This window comes from Brienomyrus brachyistius, chromosome 17 (assembly GCF_023856365.1).
Source record: "Brienomyrus brachyistius isolate T26 chromosome 17, BBRACH_0.4, whole genome shotgun sequence".
Classification (NCBI taxonomy): Eukaryota; Metazoa; Chordata; class Actinopteri; order Osteoglossiformes; family Mormyridae; genus Brienomyrus; species Brienomyrus brachyistius.
In genome coordinates this window covers 5,805,982-5,825,797 of record NC_064549.1, presented here as the reverse complement: position 1 = coordinate 5,825,797, position 19,816 = coordinate 5,805,982, and the positions used below count along the sequence as shown (strand labels likewise).

Sequence of the window (19,816 nt, the reverse complement as noted above, 5' to 3'; positions counted from 1 at the left end):
GAAAAATATGTGCGGATGGAATTGGGGTGATTTCACACCTTTTCTTGGCCGTCCCAGTGTTCAGTGCACAGTGCTCAGGTCTGCAGTGGGGGGCACTCGCATGTCACTGAGGGCACTGCAGAAACACAAGCCCCCCCTAAACGATGTCACTGGACTGTAGGGGGAATTTGGGCCGTCTGGAGGAGACCCACACAGACACGGGGAGAACATGCAAAACTCCAGTAGGTGTGAGGCCACAGCGCCACCTACTGAGCCGCCTGTAAGACATTACATGTAAATGTAGATGTAAATCATTATATACTGAATATATTTTATGCTAGATAGTGTCTGGATATTCGGAGAGGCAGGACATAACAGTGCTTACAGTGACCTTTAGGCACTTATTCTGACAGGTGGCTGGCCGTCCCCAAGGAAATGGTTCTTTAGTGAGGGAGGGGGGTGGGAGGGGGGTTTTGTGTCCTTCAGCCTGGCTCCTGCTAGTCTCACTCTCAGAAAATCAACTCCACCAAGGGAGGCCATCACGAAAAGCCACGCTCATACTCCCCCTCCCACAGACCATCCTGCTGTGGTCGCCATCCGCCCCCCCCCCCCCGCCCGCCCCCCACTATGAATCCACCATGGTGATTCAGAAAGGCACAGGGCCATAGAGTGTTGTTTGCAGCATAATCCACGCTGTACCTCCACACCTCCAACAGGATGGACATCCCGGCCTCCCACAAATGCGCCCCACCCCCACCGCTGAAGAGGAGCGGCGACTCCAGGACCCTCCTGACATCTGACGACATCCAGGTAGGCCAGCGGGGCCGCACATATTCCCAGGTATCTGTGGGTTAAACGACTGATCTGCATATCAATCCACGCAACCCCCCCCCCCCCCCCCCCCGCCAAAGCGCCACTATATTTAACTGCTACCATGATTCGGTATGCAGCCCTTGATGCATAGCTCAGCCGGGTATGAAATCCCATATCCGTCACTGGGACACGGTCGTGTTCAGGACGTCTGATGTTTGCGAAGATGCTTCGCTTAGACTTTGACTCGGGTCGTCCGCATCTGCGCCGAAGTTACATCCGCAGAAAGCGACAGCCTTTCCTGACATTAAAATGTCAAGCAGGCACAATGTTTTGTTTATTACAAAGCTGAATATGCAGAAAGCATTATAACAGAGCGCCACATTAACCCCGATGCCGGTTCAGAGTTTAAAAGAGGTACTGGGAGATTGTTCTGCTGTGTCACTGGTGTGTTTGTTATGTCCCTCACATTCCTCGTGTGGACATAAACCACAGATACCATTTTGTACTTTCAAGGGAAGGCGAAGTCCCAAAGGTCAACAAATGAATAAAAGACACCCAACCCCCCAATTTAAGCCCCCACCAGAAACGACTAACATATGGAAGCAATCATGGTGAATTTCCCTGCATTGTGTCAAAAATATGACTGCAGCTCAAAAGCATTATTTTTACGGCAATACTAAAGGGAAACGTATACTTATATATAGCGTATTTGATTTGACAAGATCACACATGTGCTTTGTCTTGGCATTCACACCTTGCCGTGTGTGTATAGTCTGAGCGTAAACAATGAGCTTTCCGGCAGTCTCACACACAGGACTGAAATTACCCACAAGCCACCTGGCTCAATGGAGGTCGCGGTTCTGAGACCCTGAACCAGCAGCCCTGGCAAATCCCTCCCCTCATTAACACACACATAGCTCCTGCGGGCACTCCTGTGCTTCCCGTCCGAGCTGTGGACAAATCTTCGGGGAATTTCATTTCCCCCTTCCCTACCTATGCTTCATAATGGTCTCAAGCAGATAGTTCCCCACTTATGGGAATATCTCGGCTTAAGCAGAGTTATCCTATGAACACCTGAAATTAAGAGAAGTCATTTCCTTTATGCTCAGCAGAATCCTATCAGTACGGTAATGAAGTATGGAGGTGTTGAACTTCAGGAGACCGCGAGATCCGGATAAAATCCACCAAGGTATTTTTGCGCTGCCCATTGACAGCCACCTCCCAGGGGTGCCCCCTAGAGGCACGTGGGTGCCAAGGCAGCAAGTCGCCCGCTGTGAGAGGCACACCGCTCCTCTAATTAGTGTGACCTCTTCGGCGTCGCACCGTGAGGCGCAGAGCCACGGGAGGACAGGCGTGTGTGTCGATCTCAGATTCCCCGAGCGGAGAGGCTAAAAGTAGAAAAAAAAAATTGAAAATGGCTGATTTTAAAACAACCACCACTTGATTAAGCATCTCCCGGTAAGCGAGGGATATGAATATGATTACGGCGGAGACGCGTGGAGCTGCCTGTCTGCTGTGTCGACCTCTATGCTCAGAGCCTGCGATCTACGCATCCTGCTATGAGCTGCTTTTGTTTTCCTTTGTAAATCGTTTGAACTCTTGTTTGTAGGAAAGCCATTTTGAAAAGGTATATTTAGTCAGGATTATCCTCCATTTAAACGTTTCAGCACCGACTCATCAGGAGCTTCCAACCCCCTCTGAGCAAAACACACACAGCCTTCAGTCTTTTTTTTCTCTTAAATAGAAGTGTGTTATTACCATCCCTCACCCCCCCTCCCACTTCAAACCAAGGCCTTTTGCTGATGCAATTTAGAAGCCCCTCCTCCACCTTATCAGTGAACGGCCGTGGCTCTCAAGGGGACCGTGTCCGTCACTCCCTCGGGCAGCACCGGAGGGCGCCGATCCTGAAGGCTGTCTGGGCTAAGCACTGACCTTGAGTGACACACCACAGTGGCTAACACCTGAGCCCCCAGACGCCATGGACTTTCAATTTAAAGGGGCGACACCAGTCCACTTGGGACCTTCACGCCGGTTTATCGTGCTGAATTCACGTGGCGTCGAAGACGCTTGCTGTACCAGGGCCAGGCAGTTCTATAGGCGACATAGGTGGCCGTCTAGGGCGCTGAAGGGGCTGCTGACTCGCCTAGGGTCATATCAGCTAGGATCGGCTATGTGCTACACTTTGAGTGTAGATGCAGAGTTTTCCGGAAGACTGCAGGGTGATTGTTTACATTCACGCCCAAAGGCCTTCCCTCACACTAGTGAAGTGGGGTTTATCGGCTCACAGAGGAAAGACAGGTTTGGCGGGGGAGGGGTTCTCCACATAGACGCTCATTCACTGGCTTTTCTTCCCCTCTCCCCCCTCCAGGTGCTCCGCTTGGACAAGGAGGCCCATCACAATCTGCCTCCACAGACTCCATACTATGACATGGCTCCCACTCAGTCGGTGAGTCTCATTGCCCTGCCCTTGTGCCCCAGCCCCCAGCCCCCACCCCCATGTGAGGGAGAATGAGCAGGTCTCCGCCCTAGTTGGCTACCTTTGGTTTCATCATTATCGCTCAGCACCTCTCAGAGTCATTAGTTACGGGGGCACAAGGGATTGCTGTGTTTAAACGACGTAACCAGGCAACCAGAGCCGAGCCCCCACCAGGGCCAGGACCCCCTTGACTCCCAGGGCACCCTGTCCCATTTGGGCTGCCCACTGTGGGGGTGAAGGCCAGGAGTTTCTCCAGAGGTTTCCTAAAGCAGAAATTATTCTAAGCAGCACAAACCCACAGATAATTTGGTTATTATTACAGATGTGGCCAGTTATAGGGTAATGGGTTGTTTCGTAATCGTGCATAAGAATGGGAGGGTGTTTTGCAACAGGACTGCAGGAATGTGCGATCCGGAGGTTTTTAAAAGACTCTTTCAGACGCCTTTTCCCAAGTGTTGAAAAAGGTTATGAGTACATTCTGTTAACAGCAATATTTTTGCTGGTATGGAAAACTGCAGATGAACAGTAAATCACTTCCACAGAAATGAGGCTGAAAAGTCACTTTGAGAAGGAAACAGGTCAACAACACCCCAAACGAATGCAAAAATCTGCATTATCTACACACTTATTTACTTACTACTTCAACAAAAAACTCGCTGCACGCTATAAGGAGAAAAGACCAGCTCCGTGAAGAGATCACTGGAGAAGCTCAGCAAGACTGTGGTGGACCACACAGGAAGACCACCAAGAAAAGCGGCAGGAGCTAAGCAAGCGGGATGTCCATAACCATTCTGAGCTGAGCCTCAGAAGACGTGAGCTCATGAAGTAATCTGCAGTACCAGCACGACCCAGATATCTTCATTGTATTACCAGTGATTATTAATTGACAATAGCTTCAGTAAGTCAGGGAGAGTAGAGTTAAGAACTTGCATTGTGGCGGTTACCTTCCTGCTGAAGTCAGACCACGCACCGGACGCCCTCAGATCCTCAGCCTACATGTGCTTATACTGCATGGCTTCTCTTTCACATTCACCTTATCTTAATCTGAAGTGTCCTCCTCTCTTTTGTGTTGTACTGAAACAGCAGCGTTGCCTTATAAAGACTAGCACCCTGTTGACTTGTTTTCCTAATTCTCAGACAAGCTGATGACAAAGAGAATTAGAATGTCAAAGAGGATATGCAGACAGTGACGTCCATTACCTTCCTCTTTGCTGCCCCCGACCCGGAAACTCTGGGCCGGCTGGGACTGCAGATGTGCGCTGATTCGATCCAAAGCACAAACAAAAAGAGAAAGGAGGCAGCGCCGAGCTCAACCCCGCAGCTCGGGCCGCCTCCTAGGTAATGAACAGCCATCGATTTTTAAAACGCTAAATGACTTTTTAAAAAGCTATTTTGAAGCTTCATCAGGCAGTATGGAAGTTTCCTTCCTCATGAGGGGAAATTTACAATCCGGCAAACCGCACGAAGAGACGCTGGCAGAGCACCAGCCAGGTTTAAAGCTCTGAAGGATGCTTGCCCATATGGTGTAACTCAGTAGATCACTGAGCAAACGGAAGGCAGGTCCTGCGACTGCAAGCTGATTTTATGACACGTAATGAAAAGCACATTTTCGGGCAAGGTTGCTTGCTGACTCGCTCCGGAGCTGTCTGACCCGATGTTTGAGGCCGTAAGAAAGCTGAACCTTTGAAAAGCACAGGAATGCGAGCTTAGCGGAGGACGCTTGGCTCTGGGCATCGAACACGGCAAGTGAAGAGGAAACAGAGAAGCTGCCAGAAGCTGATTACGGGGCCGCAGGTTGGAGCTGGAGTCTGGGCTTCACCCTGGCCTCAGGAGGGCGCTGTGGTGCTCAGCAGCTACAGTTGCTGGACAAAACCGCAACTCCTCCTCCTCACAGTCTGGTTGGACCTTGTCATGGAAAAGCGGGGGAAATCTCAGCCTGGTGTGGTGAGTTTTGAGAAGTAATGTATGCTGCGCTTAAAAGATAAGTCCACATCCATTCAGTGCTGCCAGAAGGCGCGTTTGAATTCGACTGCGGTAATCAAAGTCAATTACTGATGGGTCCTGGCCTCAATTCAGAGCCTCAGAGAGAATGACATAAGAACGACCCCAGAGATTACTTTTAGACTTCTGTATTTTTCTTTTGACAATATTCCCATCACTCAGTGCCCACATCTCAATTCCCCGGGAGACAGACAGTCAGGCCTCCACCAGCCTCCTTTAGCGCTGACATATTCATGGTTCCGAAGAAAGGTGTGACTTCGACAATATGGGACGTGTTTACTAGCCAAGCTGCTCCATGGTGGTGCCAATGCTGACGTCCTCCAGATGTTCTGCGTGGAGAAAGGGAAGCGGGGTGCAGGATATATCAGCTTTCTCTGCACCAGTGATGCCACATCCTTAAATTCTTCTCTCGTGGGTCGTAATATGTCACAAAACGGACCCTTGGGATCGTTCCAGGAACAAACTGTGAAGCTCCATCTGTAAACTCTCAGCTCCTGGACCAGATTGTGAATGATTACACAGAGTTTGTGTGACGCCGCGCTGCCTGCGTCCGCAGATTCTTTTTCCTCAGCTGATCTAAATCACTTCTGACCAGAAATGAAAGCTGTTAACTGTTCAGCCGTAGTTTTCTGGAACTCCGGCTAGAGACCGCGTGCTGCCCTCGTGTGAAGGAAGTACATTCTGCTGCCACTTCCTGGCCAAGGAAATAAGAGTTCTGTCTACAATGATAGTCATCATAGCTTAAATATGAAATGAATATACATTCTGGGAATAAAGCAACTATTCCTGGTGCCCAGTAAATGGTTCCGAAATCCTCTGAATATAAGGCTCATGTGTGACTTCTTTGGTCCTATAATTTGACATCGAAATAGTTTATAAAATCAGCAAAGCTTTACCACTGCCCCTGTTTATTGGTTAATGTAAAATCTATTTTTGACTGTTTAACCCAAAGTGCACGAAGGAATCTAGGACCATGAAAACCAAAACCAGACGCCATTGTTTCCTTCCTTATCTTCCTCATTTGTCTTCCGTTGAGTCCATGTGAATGTCCATGGTGTTCAGCACATCTCTCCATTCCCTCCATCACCACACTATTGCTTTTTACCCCCCGGCACTTTGATCATTTGTCTTCCTTGCCCTCTCTATGACCTCTCAGTGGGTCTCTCCTCATCTCCCTCTCGCCTCTCTCGTCCCCCAGAACTCTGGCCGCAAAGACTTTGACGTCCAGTACGCTGAGCTGGACACAGTGGCCCTGGCCTGCTCGCCTGGCCCCCGAGGCCCCGGGCACCCTGCAGGGGACCTGGTCGAGTATGCTACCATCCAGCCTAGCTCGCAGTAGAGCATGCGATCGTAACCTTTGTCCCTCAGACTTTGGCCTCCAGGTACACATTGGCACACTGCCTCTCCTCTGCCAGCCACTCTTTGCCATCATTCTGGTCCTTTCCATCCCAGTAAAACACCCACCCCCTCCCTCTCCCAGTGTCCTTTCATTTAAAGAGCCTGACCACTCCTCAGAATGGCACCAGGCACATTAACCTGGAGTTTTTACCCATGAGGAAGTAGAGTTTCTTTATATGACTCATCCTTTGGGAAGCTACTGGTTTAAATGTATTCGAATACACCAGTTGACACTAAAACTAAAAAACATAATGTTTTTTGGGGGAAAAAAAGCATAAATAATGAGAATATGTTAAATTTATTAAAGTCTGTGTAGTGAAATCCATCACATGACATCATACAAGGACCATTAGGTGTAGCTGATTCCTCGGAAGCAGACCATGCTCTCTCCCACACTCGATGGGCTCATTTTTCAAAAACTGGGTCGTGAGTCTCATCCGTTCACGCCAGTGATTTAATCACACACAGCGTTTGGGGCAAAAACATTCTGCTTGGAATATTTCATATTTGCCAATGAAATATTGTTCTGATGGCTTCCGTGTCAATATGAAGATTGTATACAGCCTACTTCATTTGAACATATCTTTTCTAACCAGGTTCAAAGAGCTTTCTTTTGTTTTTCCTGCATAAATACGTTTCCATGGTCTCACGGCATTTTAGGGGATTATTCGTAATTTGATAATCCAGTGGTTCAAATATGTCTGTATAACCTTTTTTGATTACAGCTTGCAACTCTACGTAAATATTACTGCATAAATGGCCTTAACCACAATAACGGCAAACAAATGAAACAGTTCAGTTTTAAAGCCTGGAAATACTGCTATCCCGTCTTGTGAAACATTTCATGTTTATTTTACTTTAAATGTTTTTGTTGGAGAACGTTGACTGCCCAGATGTTTGGCTATCGGCAATGACAAATTTGTCAACAGGCTTTTTTTTCCCTTCGTTCCGATGCACATTCCTCACTCATTCGCACTGAAGGGGCAAAGTAATTCCAAGAAGATGCCGAGTCATCGCAGTCCCAGCTGGTTCACAAGCGCTCAGGGGTCTTTTACTTATACAAAAATGTTCTGAGGGCAGAAGGAACAATGATTGGTACAGAGAGATGACCATAAAGAACATAAGAAATTCACAAACAAGAGGAGGCCATTCGGCCCATCAAGTTCGTTTGGGGAGAACTTAATTAATATTTGTTAATTAATAGCTAATTAACAAATAAGACTTGTTAAAATCTTATCTAGCTCTGATTTAAAGGAACCCAGGGTTTTAGCTTGCACTACACTAGCAGGAAGACTATTCCATACTCTAACTACATGCTGTGTAAAGAAGTGTTTTCTCAAATTCAGTTTAAAATGTTCTCCTGGTAATTTCCGCCTATAGCCACGAGTTTTAGTATTTAAACTAATATTAAAGTAGCCATTTGCCTGAACAGCATCCAGACTTGTTAGAACCTGTTAGTCTCCTTTGCTCGAGGCTGAACAGATTCAGCTCGGCTAACCTCTCCTCATAAGACATTCCTCTAAGACCAGTAATCATTCTCGTCGTCCTACGTTGCACCTTTTCCAAGGCAGCAATGTCCTTGTTAAGGTATGGTGACCAAACCTGCACACAATATTCTAGGTGGGGTCTTACCAAGGAATTGTATAATCATAGCATCACCTCCCTTGACTTAAACTCCACACACCTAGAGATGTAACCCAACATCCTATTGGCTTTTTTAATTGCTTCCCCACACTGGCAAGAGTGGGACATGAAAGCATCACCATGCACTCTGAGGTCTTTCTCATAATCGGCTACCTTTATTTCAGTGGAACCCATAAAATATCTGTACTTTATATTTCTGCTTCCTGCATGGAAGCAGAAATATATCTACGTTAAATTTATCTACGTTAAATTTCATGTGCTAGCTATCAGCCCAGTCGATAATTAGATCAAGATCCCGTTGTAGCCTCTGTGCTGCTAGATCATATATCTGCTACACCACCCACCTTGGTGTCGTCTGCAAATTTAACCAGTTTGCTGTATGTATCAGTGTCAGATTGTAGATTTGCCAGTGAAATATTGTTCTGATGGCTTCCGTGTCAATATGAAGATTCTACTTCATTTAAACATATACAATCAGAATGCAGAGGGGGTGGGTGAGTCGGGCCCAACCAATCTTAGACCCACCTCCTCTATAATATTTATCCATGCTCCACTGGCTGCCTGTACATTTTATAATTCATTTAAAATTTAAGACTCTTAATGGTCTTGCTCCTCCCTGCCTCTTTGAGCTGTTACACCCTTACATACCCCTGCCCCACCCTTACATACCCCTGCCCCACCCTTACATACCCCTGCCCCACCCTTACATACCCCTGCCCCACCCTTACATACCCCTGCCCCACCCTTACATACCCCTGCCCCACCCTTACATACCCCTGCCCCACCCTTACATACCCTCCTGGTCTCTCAGGCCAACTGGCCAGCTGCTCCTGAGTATGACTATAACTAAGCATAGAGGGGACAGTGCTTTCGCTGCTGCAGCTCCCAGAATGTGGAATGATTTATCTTTGCATGTTAGACAGGCCCCTTCTCTGTCTGTTTTTAAATCCCGCCTGAAAACCCATCTCTTTTCATTGGCTTTCTATCCCTTGTGAGATGTTGATTTTAGTTTATTTAATTTGATGGTATATCACCTTATTTTGTATATGCACCTATTTTATGAACTGTTATTTACATAATTTTAATTGTTTCATTTTAAATTCTCTGTACTGTACTTTAGTCCTGTGTAGTTGTTTTAAAGTGCTTTATAAATAAAGTTGGTATGGTATGGTAAGGTATGGTATGGTAAGGTATGATATGGTATGGTATGGTATAATCTGATTGGCTATCTCTCTGAACCAATCATTGTTCCTTCTGCCCTCAGAACATTTTCGCGTAAGTAAAACTCGCATGAGCTCCACAAGCTCTGCAGAAAGACTTACTGATACATCACTCAGCATCAGAGCGCTCAATGTGACAGACAGGCATCTGCTGCGAAGGCACAGCTCTCGGATTAAAGGTGTTATGGACTTTTTAGTGTGATACGTACTGTAGGCATATACCATGCTACTATGCTGTAGCCGGTTATCCTGGTCAGGGTCACAGAGATGTTACACTTAATGCTATTTTACAAAATGAATATGCTTCCATTGGGACCTTATAATAAATTTAATAAAAATGCAACTATAAGCCAAAAATATGTGAACACTCCTACTAATTAGAGGAAATGCCTAATTAACCCACAACCATTGCTGACACAGGTGTATAATTAAACACACAACAACAAACATTATTAGCAGATCCGGAGTTTGTACACAAGAGGTTAGTGACTTCCAACTTGGCAACATCGTAGGAAGCCATCTTTCCAGCAAGTCAGTTTGCCCCATGTATGCCCTGCTAGAGCTGCCCTGCTCAGCCGCGGGTGAAGTGACTATGAAGGTCAAAACATCTGGAAGTTCAGTTGTGAAGAGGTAGGACACACTAGCTCACAGAAAGGGACATGATAACCCAACAGCAATACTGAACTCCTTGTGGGATTTTCTGCCAGTCAGTTTTCCAGTTACCTTATGAACAGCCTTCCCAGAAGAGTAGTAGCTACTGCAGTAACGGTGGGCATACCAACTTCATATTAGTTTTGGAAGGAAAAGCTGCTGTCCACATACTTATGGCCATATATTATATGCAGCATACTGCCATTTTATCGGGATCTGTCCTAATTAGAAATGAACGAGGATTTGGACTTTCAGCCTTTGGGTCACTCAGAGCTCGGTGCTCCACCTAGAGGTTCGAGCGCAGGACAGCTTGGACTTTGGCAGACCTCGTAAAAAAAAGAAAGGGCTCTCCCCTGGAGAGAAGCCCATTTATTCTCCTCTGAAAGGTAATAGCGGGGACCATTCTCAGGGGGTCTCACCCGAGTGCGTCAGGCTCCCCAGAAAGGCAAACAATTAACATCACAGTGTGGCATTTCAGAGGCTCTCCGAAGGCTGTTTGCGCTGCTCGCTGGGCAGAAAGGAGGAAGGAGTAAGATCAGAGGGCGGCGTGTCAGGAGGGGAAAGTGGCCACGGGACCGACGCCGTTTTGATGTCATTGATGGAGAAGGTGGATGAAGCTGCATCTGCAAACTCTTTCTCAACACACATTGTATGGCCTTTTTAGAGATGACCTCACCAAAATTAGAGGTGTTCAGTAGAGTTTCTTAGAGATGGTCTGATTCAACAAGAGGAATGGGCCTTCATTGTGCTCACACGGCAGGTGAATGAAACCTAGACCATTTGAAGCAGGGGTGTCCAATCTTATCCACAAAGGGTCGGTGAGTGCGCAGGTTTTTGGGGTAACCTTTAGGTCAGCTGTTCATATCCAGGTATGTGGACTCTTCAGCTAATCAGTCTTCTAATTAGTAATCTAATTAGGGAGTTGCGGCGAAAAGCCGCATACGCACCGGCCCTTTCTGGATAAGATTGGTCACCCCTGATCAGGAGGGATTTGACAGGCATTTGGGTGAAAGCGCACGACGTTAGCAGAACAGCGTATGTGAGCACAGCATAAGCTGACTTCAAGGTTGTTGTTTTTAAGCTGAGCAACAGGCAGCAAAGAGTGGTGTTTTGGTTCAGAGACACGGCCTTTCTGGGAGGAAGGATCTCCCTGCATCCTTGGCATAAACCCCTAAATCGCATCCCGTTGGGGCGTGTTTCCAGAGCCGAGTGACATTTTATGAAACGAGCTGCAGCATTAGCGGGGGTCGCTCTTTGTTCGCGAGATTCATAACTGCAGGAAGGGGAGGGAAGTCTTGATGAATGCGCTTTTTATGAAAATGAGTACGATCAGTCTATTCATGCTTCTTGACATTACCATTTCTTTGTTAATCAGGAAAATGAGACTGCTGGAAATACCTCGGGAAACCTGCTTAGGGATCAGTGAGAGGAACATTCTGGATTAAGTTCATTTTGCGTAGGCGGCTGCAGAGTGACATTGATAGCGACTTCATCCAAAAGCATGAGGAGGAACGGACATCGGGAAGGGCGATGGCTGCCCATTTCACTGTCCCACTTACCACGAGATGCCAAAGGTGGCACAGTGGGCCAATGTTTATCATTGTTTCTTCACACCTCAGGGACCAGGAATTGATTCTCTGCCATGGTTCCATGTGTGTGGAGTTTGCATGTTCTCCCCGTGTCATCGTGGCGTTTCCTCCGGGTACTCCGGATTCCCCCCGCGGTCCGAAATCATGCTGAGGTTAATTGGAGCTACCAAATTGCCTGTGTGAGTAAATGGTGTGTGTGTGTGTGCCCTGTGATGGTTTGGCACCCCATCCTGGGCTGTTCCCTGCCTTGCACCTGTAGTCTCCAAGGACTCCCTGCGACCAAGCATCTACAGAAAACGGATGGATAGATATATGCCATAGGATGTATTTTTGATGTTTTGGAGTCATCTCATCATGAGTGAGATTAGCTCTTTGATCCAATAAGCAGAGTCGAAGCATGCCAGTTATCTTCCTGAATGTGACTGCACACGGACTGTGATGCTGCTAGTCTCCACGTAATCAGGGTTTCTCATCAACCCTCTGCCCATGATCCTGATCCATAAAGATGCTCACTGCATCTGCATGGTGTTTCTATCTCACCTTGACTCACTGATCTGATTTCTCGCTCCGTGGGCTTCTTTAGAATCTTCCACACAGAGCTGAAAGATCCCACATACACTGAGAGGCTCCTGCACGCTGATGCTGGCCTGGCTGTTTGTGATGTGCACTGTAATGCTCTGCAGGAAAGTGTCAACAAGCAGAAACGCCCTTAATTAGTTCACACTTGGAGTTATTTTTAAAATTTGTACAGCCTTTGCTAAAAGTCAGTAACTTTGTTTATTTCTTTTGTAGATTATTGTGAATATAGTGTGTACCCAAAGCGTCAATGGAGGCGGCTTCTGGCTTACTGCCATTGTTTATTTGATGCTCTCCAAGAAGATCTCAGCACCTGACTCCTGGAGTGCTAAGCAAGTCTTATTTGAATGACTGGCTTTTGAAGTTAATTATGCGAGCCAAAGATTTTTGCTATCCGTTAGTATGGAATTAATATGACCCAGTTTATATGTGTGATTGATTATACCATCTACGAATAGAAAGTCTTTACCTTAAGTAGCCTGCCATAGAGTTCTGATAATTCACGAAGGAAATACGGACCTGAAACAGGACACAGCAACAGAATGACTGATAACCCAACAGTTGTACTGATTCATTGTGGAAAGACCGGAAATCCCCACCCCAACAGAGAGCATGGACCTGTAATCGTTCATATACAACGTTCATCTTAGGCATTGTGACATCACCTCTGACAATCCATAATAATTTGTCATGAAATAATTTGGACATTATATTTGTTTATTGTCAGTGTCCTACACTTTCAAGCAGCGACCTCGGCCTATACATCCAGTCAAGAGAGAATGTGAATTAAAGACATATTAACCACGATCAACTGCAAAACCTTCCAATAAACCGAAACTGTAAATGTTTCAAATTGGTTTAAATAATGCTTCAGATAGTAGTGTTGTGTCTTACGTGGATGAACGGACCATGGAACCAGGAGAAGAACACGAAGGATCGGGGAACTCGGGATTTAATTGGGAAATGAGACATGAAACACTGGACTTCAATGACATACCTAGGGAAACATACTCTGACATGGACTTAAATGCATAGGACTTAGTAGAAATAACAAGAAAGAGCTGATAAACACGGGGATTCCACAGAAGGTTAACGAGGGGGTGTGGCACACAGGAGGGTCGGACGAGCAGGGCATGACAAGTAGCTACTGTATAGTTAAAAATCAGTGCATATTGCCCTGGATATTACACTCTTGATTTTATTAGTAATTAGAGAAGACATTTCCTCATTCACCTGTAATGTATGTGCCACCAGCCAGGAGTACGCACATGATCTGCGTGTATAATATATCAGAGCAAATGGCTGCCAAGGGAAACACGTGAAAAAATAGTGGTGTTCTAAAATGATGAAGAGAAAATAGTATTTTTAGCCGGCCTCTGGCCTCCTGTTGCTCATGGCCCACAGGCCCGTAAAGTAAACTCTTCTAAGATGGCTGCCAGGCCTTGGCCCAGTTCTGCCTGCTCATTCATGCCAAAGGGTCATTCCAGCCTAGTGCTTGGCTAGCCAGTGTTATTCTCGGCAAGTCGGAATATTTTACACCAATATCCATGAGATATTGGGCCGGTGAGAAGTGTTCGTGGGGGCGTGAGAGCACCCCGAGGAGACACACTGGCCATGTTACGCTATGGGAATTTAGCGCAGCGTGGCTTCAGCATGTTAACCCTGTTAGCCATGTTTACGTTCTCTGTACCCAGCACTACATAAGCGTGACATGCATTTACCCACTTTCACTCCCTCTGGTACCACCTTATTTGAGATTTCCGCCGGCACTTATCTTAAAAAAAAGATCCGCAGCTGGATAAGTGCAGACTATACACTGTACTTTGTGGCTTTTAATAGTTTGCTAAACAATCTGACAGCTTAATTCAGCAAAGTAACCACATCAGAGGCTGAAGCTGTCTGAAATACTGTACTGTCACGTCCTATATTAGACCCCTGAAATGTTTCAACAAAGCCTTCTAGCTCAAGTAATTCATTTCCTGACAGCCCCATCAGCACCAAATGAACGCTTGCATGTGTCAGGGTTAGGGAGAGGGATGTCTTTACATTTGCTTTGTGTTGCGTTACACAAATGTACACATCAAGGCCAAGTTAAGAGTACATACATGAAACGGAAGAGGTTGCATTTATGTCTGAGTAAACAAATAGCACAGATCAATTTTTGCCACCACATGCGGTCAGTAACACCTATGGGCTCATAGACAGAAGACTGACACACTCTTGGAGGGGTGAGCTACACAGCCACACATGCATGATGCCTCTTCCTCCCAGTCTCCCTATACCACCTGAGTTCCCATTATGGTGTTCCGCTCCTGTGGACATGTAGAGGGCGCCGTTTCAGTCAAAGGTGACCAGCTCTATTCTCTGGGTCCACCCCTTCGTCATGCTGCCATCAGAGTGCGGATCATCTTAAACGTGCAGATGCTTGGGGGCACTTCGTAAGTCCGTTCTCCGTCTCTTTCCGCTTCCCACCCTGCCTTCCTCATCATTCAAAACAACTGCTGACTGACTTCTCCTCATACCCTCCTGAGATCCAGGAAAAAGTAAAAAAAATTCTTTATTCTTGATTAAAATATTGATTTGACAGGAAGAGGAAGTTGACAAGGTCACACCTCGACACACAAAATGTCCTACACACGATGTCTTTAAGGAACAACAGGTCATGCATAGTTTGAGATATATGAGCAAAATGTCCTCTACAGAGGCTAAAAGTGAACTGCTGCATCTCAGGAGGATGCATGTAATTGTTCCTGTAGTGTAATCGCTCAAGCTCCAGTCCCGGCCCGCAGGTTGGGAAGGTTTCCTTCAACGGATCTCTTTTATCGGACCACAGAGGCCTCCAAACACAGACCAGGCTTAACAAGAGGCGAGAAGCGATCGTATGACCTTGTTACGCTCAGCCCCGGGTGAAATGGCATCATGGAAACTGGTCCTCACACCCACACAGTGCAGAAAGAACCATGAAATCCTGTGCTTTCCTGAGGAAGGAGATCTATGGTGCTATAAAGATGTATACTGAAGATATGCTAGACTCACTTCCACGGGGAATGGTATTAAAATGAGATGCGCAAATGTAAATGATCAATGTTACTGAAAAAAAATGGTTTAATGAATCAAGATATTTTAATAAAGGCTTTCAATGAGAAAATATACATAATTATAACTTAATAATAATGAATTTATAGTTACAATAATAACAGTAATTAATATAAGAAAGGTACTGTAATTACAATCAGTTCTCAAGAGTTTAATTTTCAAAAATTTTCTGAACACCAAGTATGAATTTACATGCAAAGCAGAATAATTAAATTATTGTTAAACACACTGTACATCAGTTGTGTCCATTTATAATGAATTTTGCTAATTAATTCAGCATTGCCTGCAATAATCTGATTTTATTTTGTGTGATTAACATGAAGAAGCATATAGACTTGAGGAGGTATTTTCCACTGTGGATACTACAGGGTTCGCTAATGTCGTTTCTGAGGTGAGGACGTCGCACTGTGACCTGTACCTTGCTCATGAGACCCTCTCACTAAGCCAGTCAGTAAGCTAGCCAGCCAATCAGCCAGCCAGCCAATCAGCTAGCCAGCCAGCCAGCCAATCAGCTAGCCAACCAATCAGCTTTCCCACTTTTGCTGTGCCTTTCTGTCTATTTCCTCTCTCACTCATGTTTTTACAGAGCCACGGGAAGCACCATGAAGACGTATCGAACCCGTCTGTTCCTCTGAGACGCCCTCACGTTCACCACACAGACTTCTGCCTGGACTCTCGCCCTGCTGCTGCCTGCCTCCCTCTCTCCTACCTGCCTCAGAACCCCTGTGACAGGCCGGCCCCCACAAACCCCCCTGGTCCCCAGCTCCCTTACAACTTCCCCAAAGAGCAGACCGTCTGAGCTTCCAGAGGAGCAGGACCCGGAGGCCCCCCCCCAGCACCACTGCGCTCTGTACTGACTACTACTCACCACACCCAAGCTTGTTTTCTGTAGCCCCCCACATGCTGGGTCTCAAACCCGTACACAAATTCGACCACGCGTCTGCCGATTCCTCCGACGCACCCTGCGGCGATTGTTTCCTCACAGCCAATATCTGTGTACGCCTCTCTATGTGTGTTTTCCAGTGATGCTTGTCTCTGGGATTTGGACCATAATTACCTCTGTACAGTACTATGGTTGTCTTGACCGCTAGACAGTTCCCATCATGGTACCTTAATGGGTGGTTTTCCTGACTGTTTATATGTATGTGTAGATACCACGTAGGGGGTAACCCCCAGCGCGCTGTGTGTAGATACCGTGGAGGGGGTAACCCCCAGCGCGCTGTGTGTAGATACCACGTAGGGGGTAACCCCCAGCGCGCTGTGTGTAGATACCGTGGAGGGGGTAACCCCCAGCGAGTTGTGTGTCGATACCGCATAGGGGGTAACCCCCAGCGCGCTGTGTGTAGATACCATGGAGGGGGTAACCCCCAGGGCGCTGTGTGTAGATACCGCATAGGGGGTAACCCCCAGGGCGCTGTGTGTAGATACCGTGTAGAGGGTAACCCCCAGTGAGTTGTGTGTCGATACCGGGGGTAACCCCCAGCACGCTGTGTGATCCATCCACAGGGAGAGACAGTCATTTCCCCATTGTGCTTTACAGTACCTCACTTACAGCTCCCGTCTACAAAAGAACTTTCTTGAAGAGCTAAATATCAGCTTATCTCACTTAGCAGCAATAACATGATGTGCTCCTCTGACTGTAAGCTGGTAGCTGGAGGTCAGCTGGTCATCCTGGTGACAAGGAACAACATACCTAGATCACCAGTGATGTCATCATGGAAACTGAACCCGACTTGTCTGTTAAGGGACCCTGGAATGGGAAGTTTCAGCATCTACTACCTTATGGACAAAAATATTAATTCAGTTTTGTTTTGTGCGCCGTTTCCCATTAACCATCATTCCTGGAGAATAACACAAGCTGCAACATTTCAGCAGTTTCGCTAAAGTGGATTCTCAAGCAGACCAGGATCTTTTTATCGTTATGGAATTTGTTTGGTTCCCAACAGCTGCCCATGGTGCGTATTTCAAACCGACCCTCTTCGCATCAGTGCTGTCAGTGCCCTGGCGCCATTTGGCTGGAAGCATCCACCCCCCTTCGGGGTCCTGGGTGGGCGTGATTTTAGTTTAACGAGTCTGTTAGGTTCACCTCGCTGCTGCATCCTCAGCATAAGCAGAGCTGACGTCTTCGCTGTTAGTCACATTACCTCCAGTGGAGCGTATGGATTCGTCGGCACATTTGTGCTTTATAACTCTGCAAGGACCCGCCACCGTACGCCTGGCATTGTTGCCCTAGACCTTCTTAAAGCCGGGTCTCTTCTTCTCCTTCAGCTCTGGTCTAAACCTTGGTTGAAAGCTTCTGTCTGGCTTGAAAATTGTGGCCTGAAAATGGTTGCTTTTTGTCCTCCTGGCTGCCCTGGACTGAAAGTGCTCGTCTGAGAGCTGATTAGACCCTAACCCGCCCGCTTGTTCAAGCAGTGATGGACTTCTCTCGCATTCACCCATTCATGGGTTCATGACTCCATCTCAGAGCCCTTTATTCCTGAAACCTCACTACATAATTTCTGTCATCCTGAATAGGACAGGATCTCCAAGAAAGGCCTCCTTGATTGGTTAGAATCTCATTCCAAATTCCTCTTTGTGTTACTTCCTCTTCTAATTCTGTGCTTTTTACAAGGAAAATAGAACCCTTTCTCATTGGGGAGGTATAAAGGCATGACAATCACGTATGCTGATCGTCTTGAAACTATTCTCCTGCTCCAAAGCCCATTCCCGTGTGTCCGAGAGGACGCTTAGCTGTTCTGTAGTGCTTTTTGGGCCAAACCTCTGCTCTTTGTTTACTAAGTGTGATGTTTTGCTTTGCACAAAGGAAGTGTATTGTAAACCTCATTGATGATGAGGCACGATCATTTTAAAGAAGGTTCCGTGCTAATTAACCAGTCGCACGAGTCGTCCCCAGTGGAACCTGCCCGCGGGGCCACACAATAGAAGAGGCAGGAATGTTTATATGATGTGAAAAATGCAGAACCCCACAACGCTTTATCGAAGCGATTGATCCTTTTCAGTGTGATTTTCAGCGTGCTGGTGAGTGTTTGTATTGACATGTGACGGACCTGTGGGCCCCTTTTAAATAGGACTGATGTAGGAGGGACAGACGTGTGGTAAGATGAGATCCCCTGTACACCCAGTTCTAAAATGTTATGTGCATAATTACATTCCTGGCGTCTATCATTTTCACTATCGTTATTACCATTGTTATTACTGTTGTTATTACTATTATCATTAAATGTTAGAAGTCATTCTCTGGCTCCTGATTTCTATTCTTTTATTCTTTTTATTCCAGTCAGATGTGTTTGAAGCTTTTGGATGATTTTCACTTCCATACAAAGCACTGTGACTAGCACTGTGACTAGCACTGTGATATTCCTAACAGTCTGCTTCTGTTTCGCCTGTGTTTGTTCACTGCGCATATGTTTCATGTAAGTGACTGCCTAGCGTGGTAAAAAGCCTGTAAATGCAGAGTGAAAGCCAGTCTCCCTCACATCACCATATTCTCAGCTGGGGTGGGGTTAAGGTGTGGTGTTCTGACACCCCATGCAGGCCCTCTAAGCAAATGCTGCCCCTCAAAACACCACGAGATACACCAAGTCCTGAAATGTATGACCTGTCTGTCTCTCTCTCTCTCTCTCCCTCCCTCCCTCCATCCTTGTGTTTCTCCAAACGTTAAGCACTCTGCAGTACTGTACCTCGTTGCCTCTGGTATCTGTCTGTTTGCAACGCGTCCATGATAGAGGTTTATTTCAACCTAGGTGCAACTTGGAGACTGTGATGTAAAAGGTGTTTGCCTGTGACCACTTTGCTTCACATGCCAGACTATTTATGAGTAACGCAGTGAGACCTCCCCAGTCATCTGTGAGCTGCTCGCCCACCGCCCCTGCCCAGCTGACTAGGGGACCCCAGGCGTGATTTCTGCTTCCCACAGGGCCATGCTTTCCACTGCTTGGGTCATTAGTTATGTAATTAGGTCAGAATATACAATGCGTGTACTTATGGTACTGTGACTGTTTGGAGGTGAGGGGCATATGCTGTAACTGTAATCAGCCATGATCAGCCTAGACTTCCATCCACCCTCTTCTTGCATATTAAGATAAGAATCAGATGGGGTGTCTGTGAAGTGAATTCATGCACAATTCGCGCATCGCACAGATTTACAGACTCCAAGCCGGCCGATTGAGGCCGGTGAAGATGTTCTCCATGATGCACGTGTGGATGGACGCTGAAGGTTTTCTCTAAACATTCCGCTGTTCACCAGCAGTTTGTACCACGGCTCACTGGGCCCTCTGCAGAAAGGAATGAGTGTGAAACAAAAGTCTAATGGAGAAAGATCACATGTAGTTCTCTGCCTAAACTCTTCCCAACCCACTTTTTCCTGTGTA

At 46.6% G+C, this 19,816-nt stretch overlaps 1 protein-coding gene across 1 annotated transcript in view; it reads left to right on the top strand.

Moving 5' to 3' along the window:
- LOC125712008 (uncharacterized) overlaps positions 1-18,671 on the top strand; it is a 31,373-nt gene extending 12,702 nt beyond the window's left edge. Inside the window, exons 3-5 of the mRNA XM_048981584.1 lie at positions 696-789; positions 3,161-3,238; positions 16,030-18,671. Of these exons, the coding sequence (XP_048837541.1) occupies positions 696-789; positions 3,161-3,238; positions 16,030-16,242 (385 nt within the window). The 3' untranslated portion in view covers positions 16,243-18,671. The remainder of the gene's footprint in view (positions 1-695; positions 790-3,160; positions 3,239-16,029) is intronic.
- Positions 18,672-19,816: the final 1,145 nt, after the last annotated feature.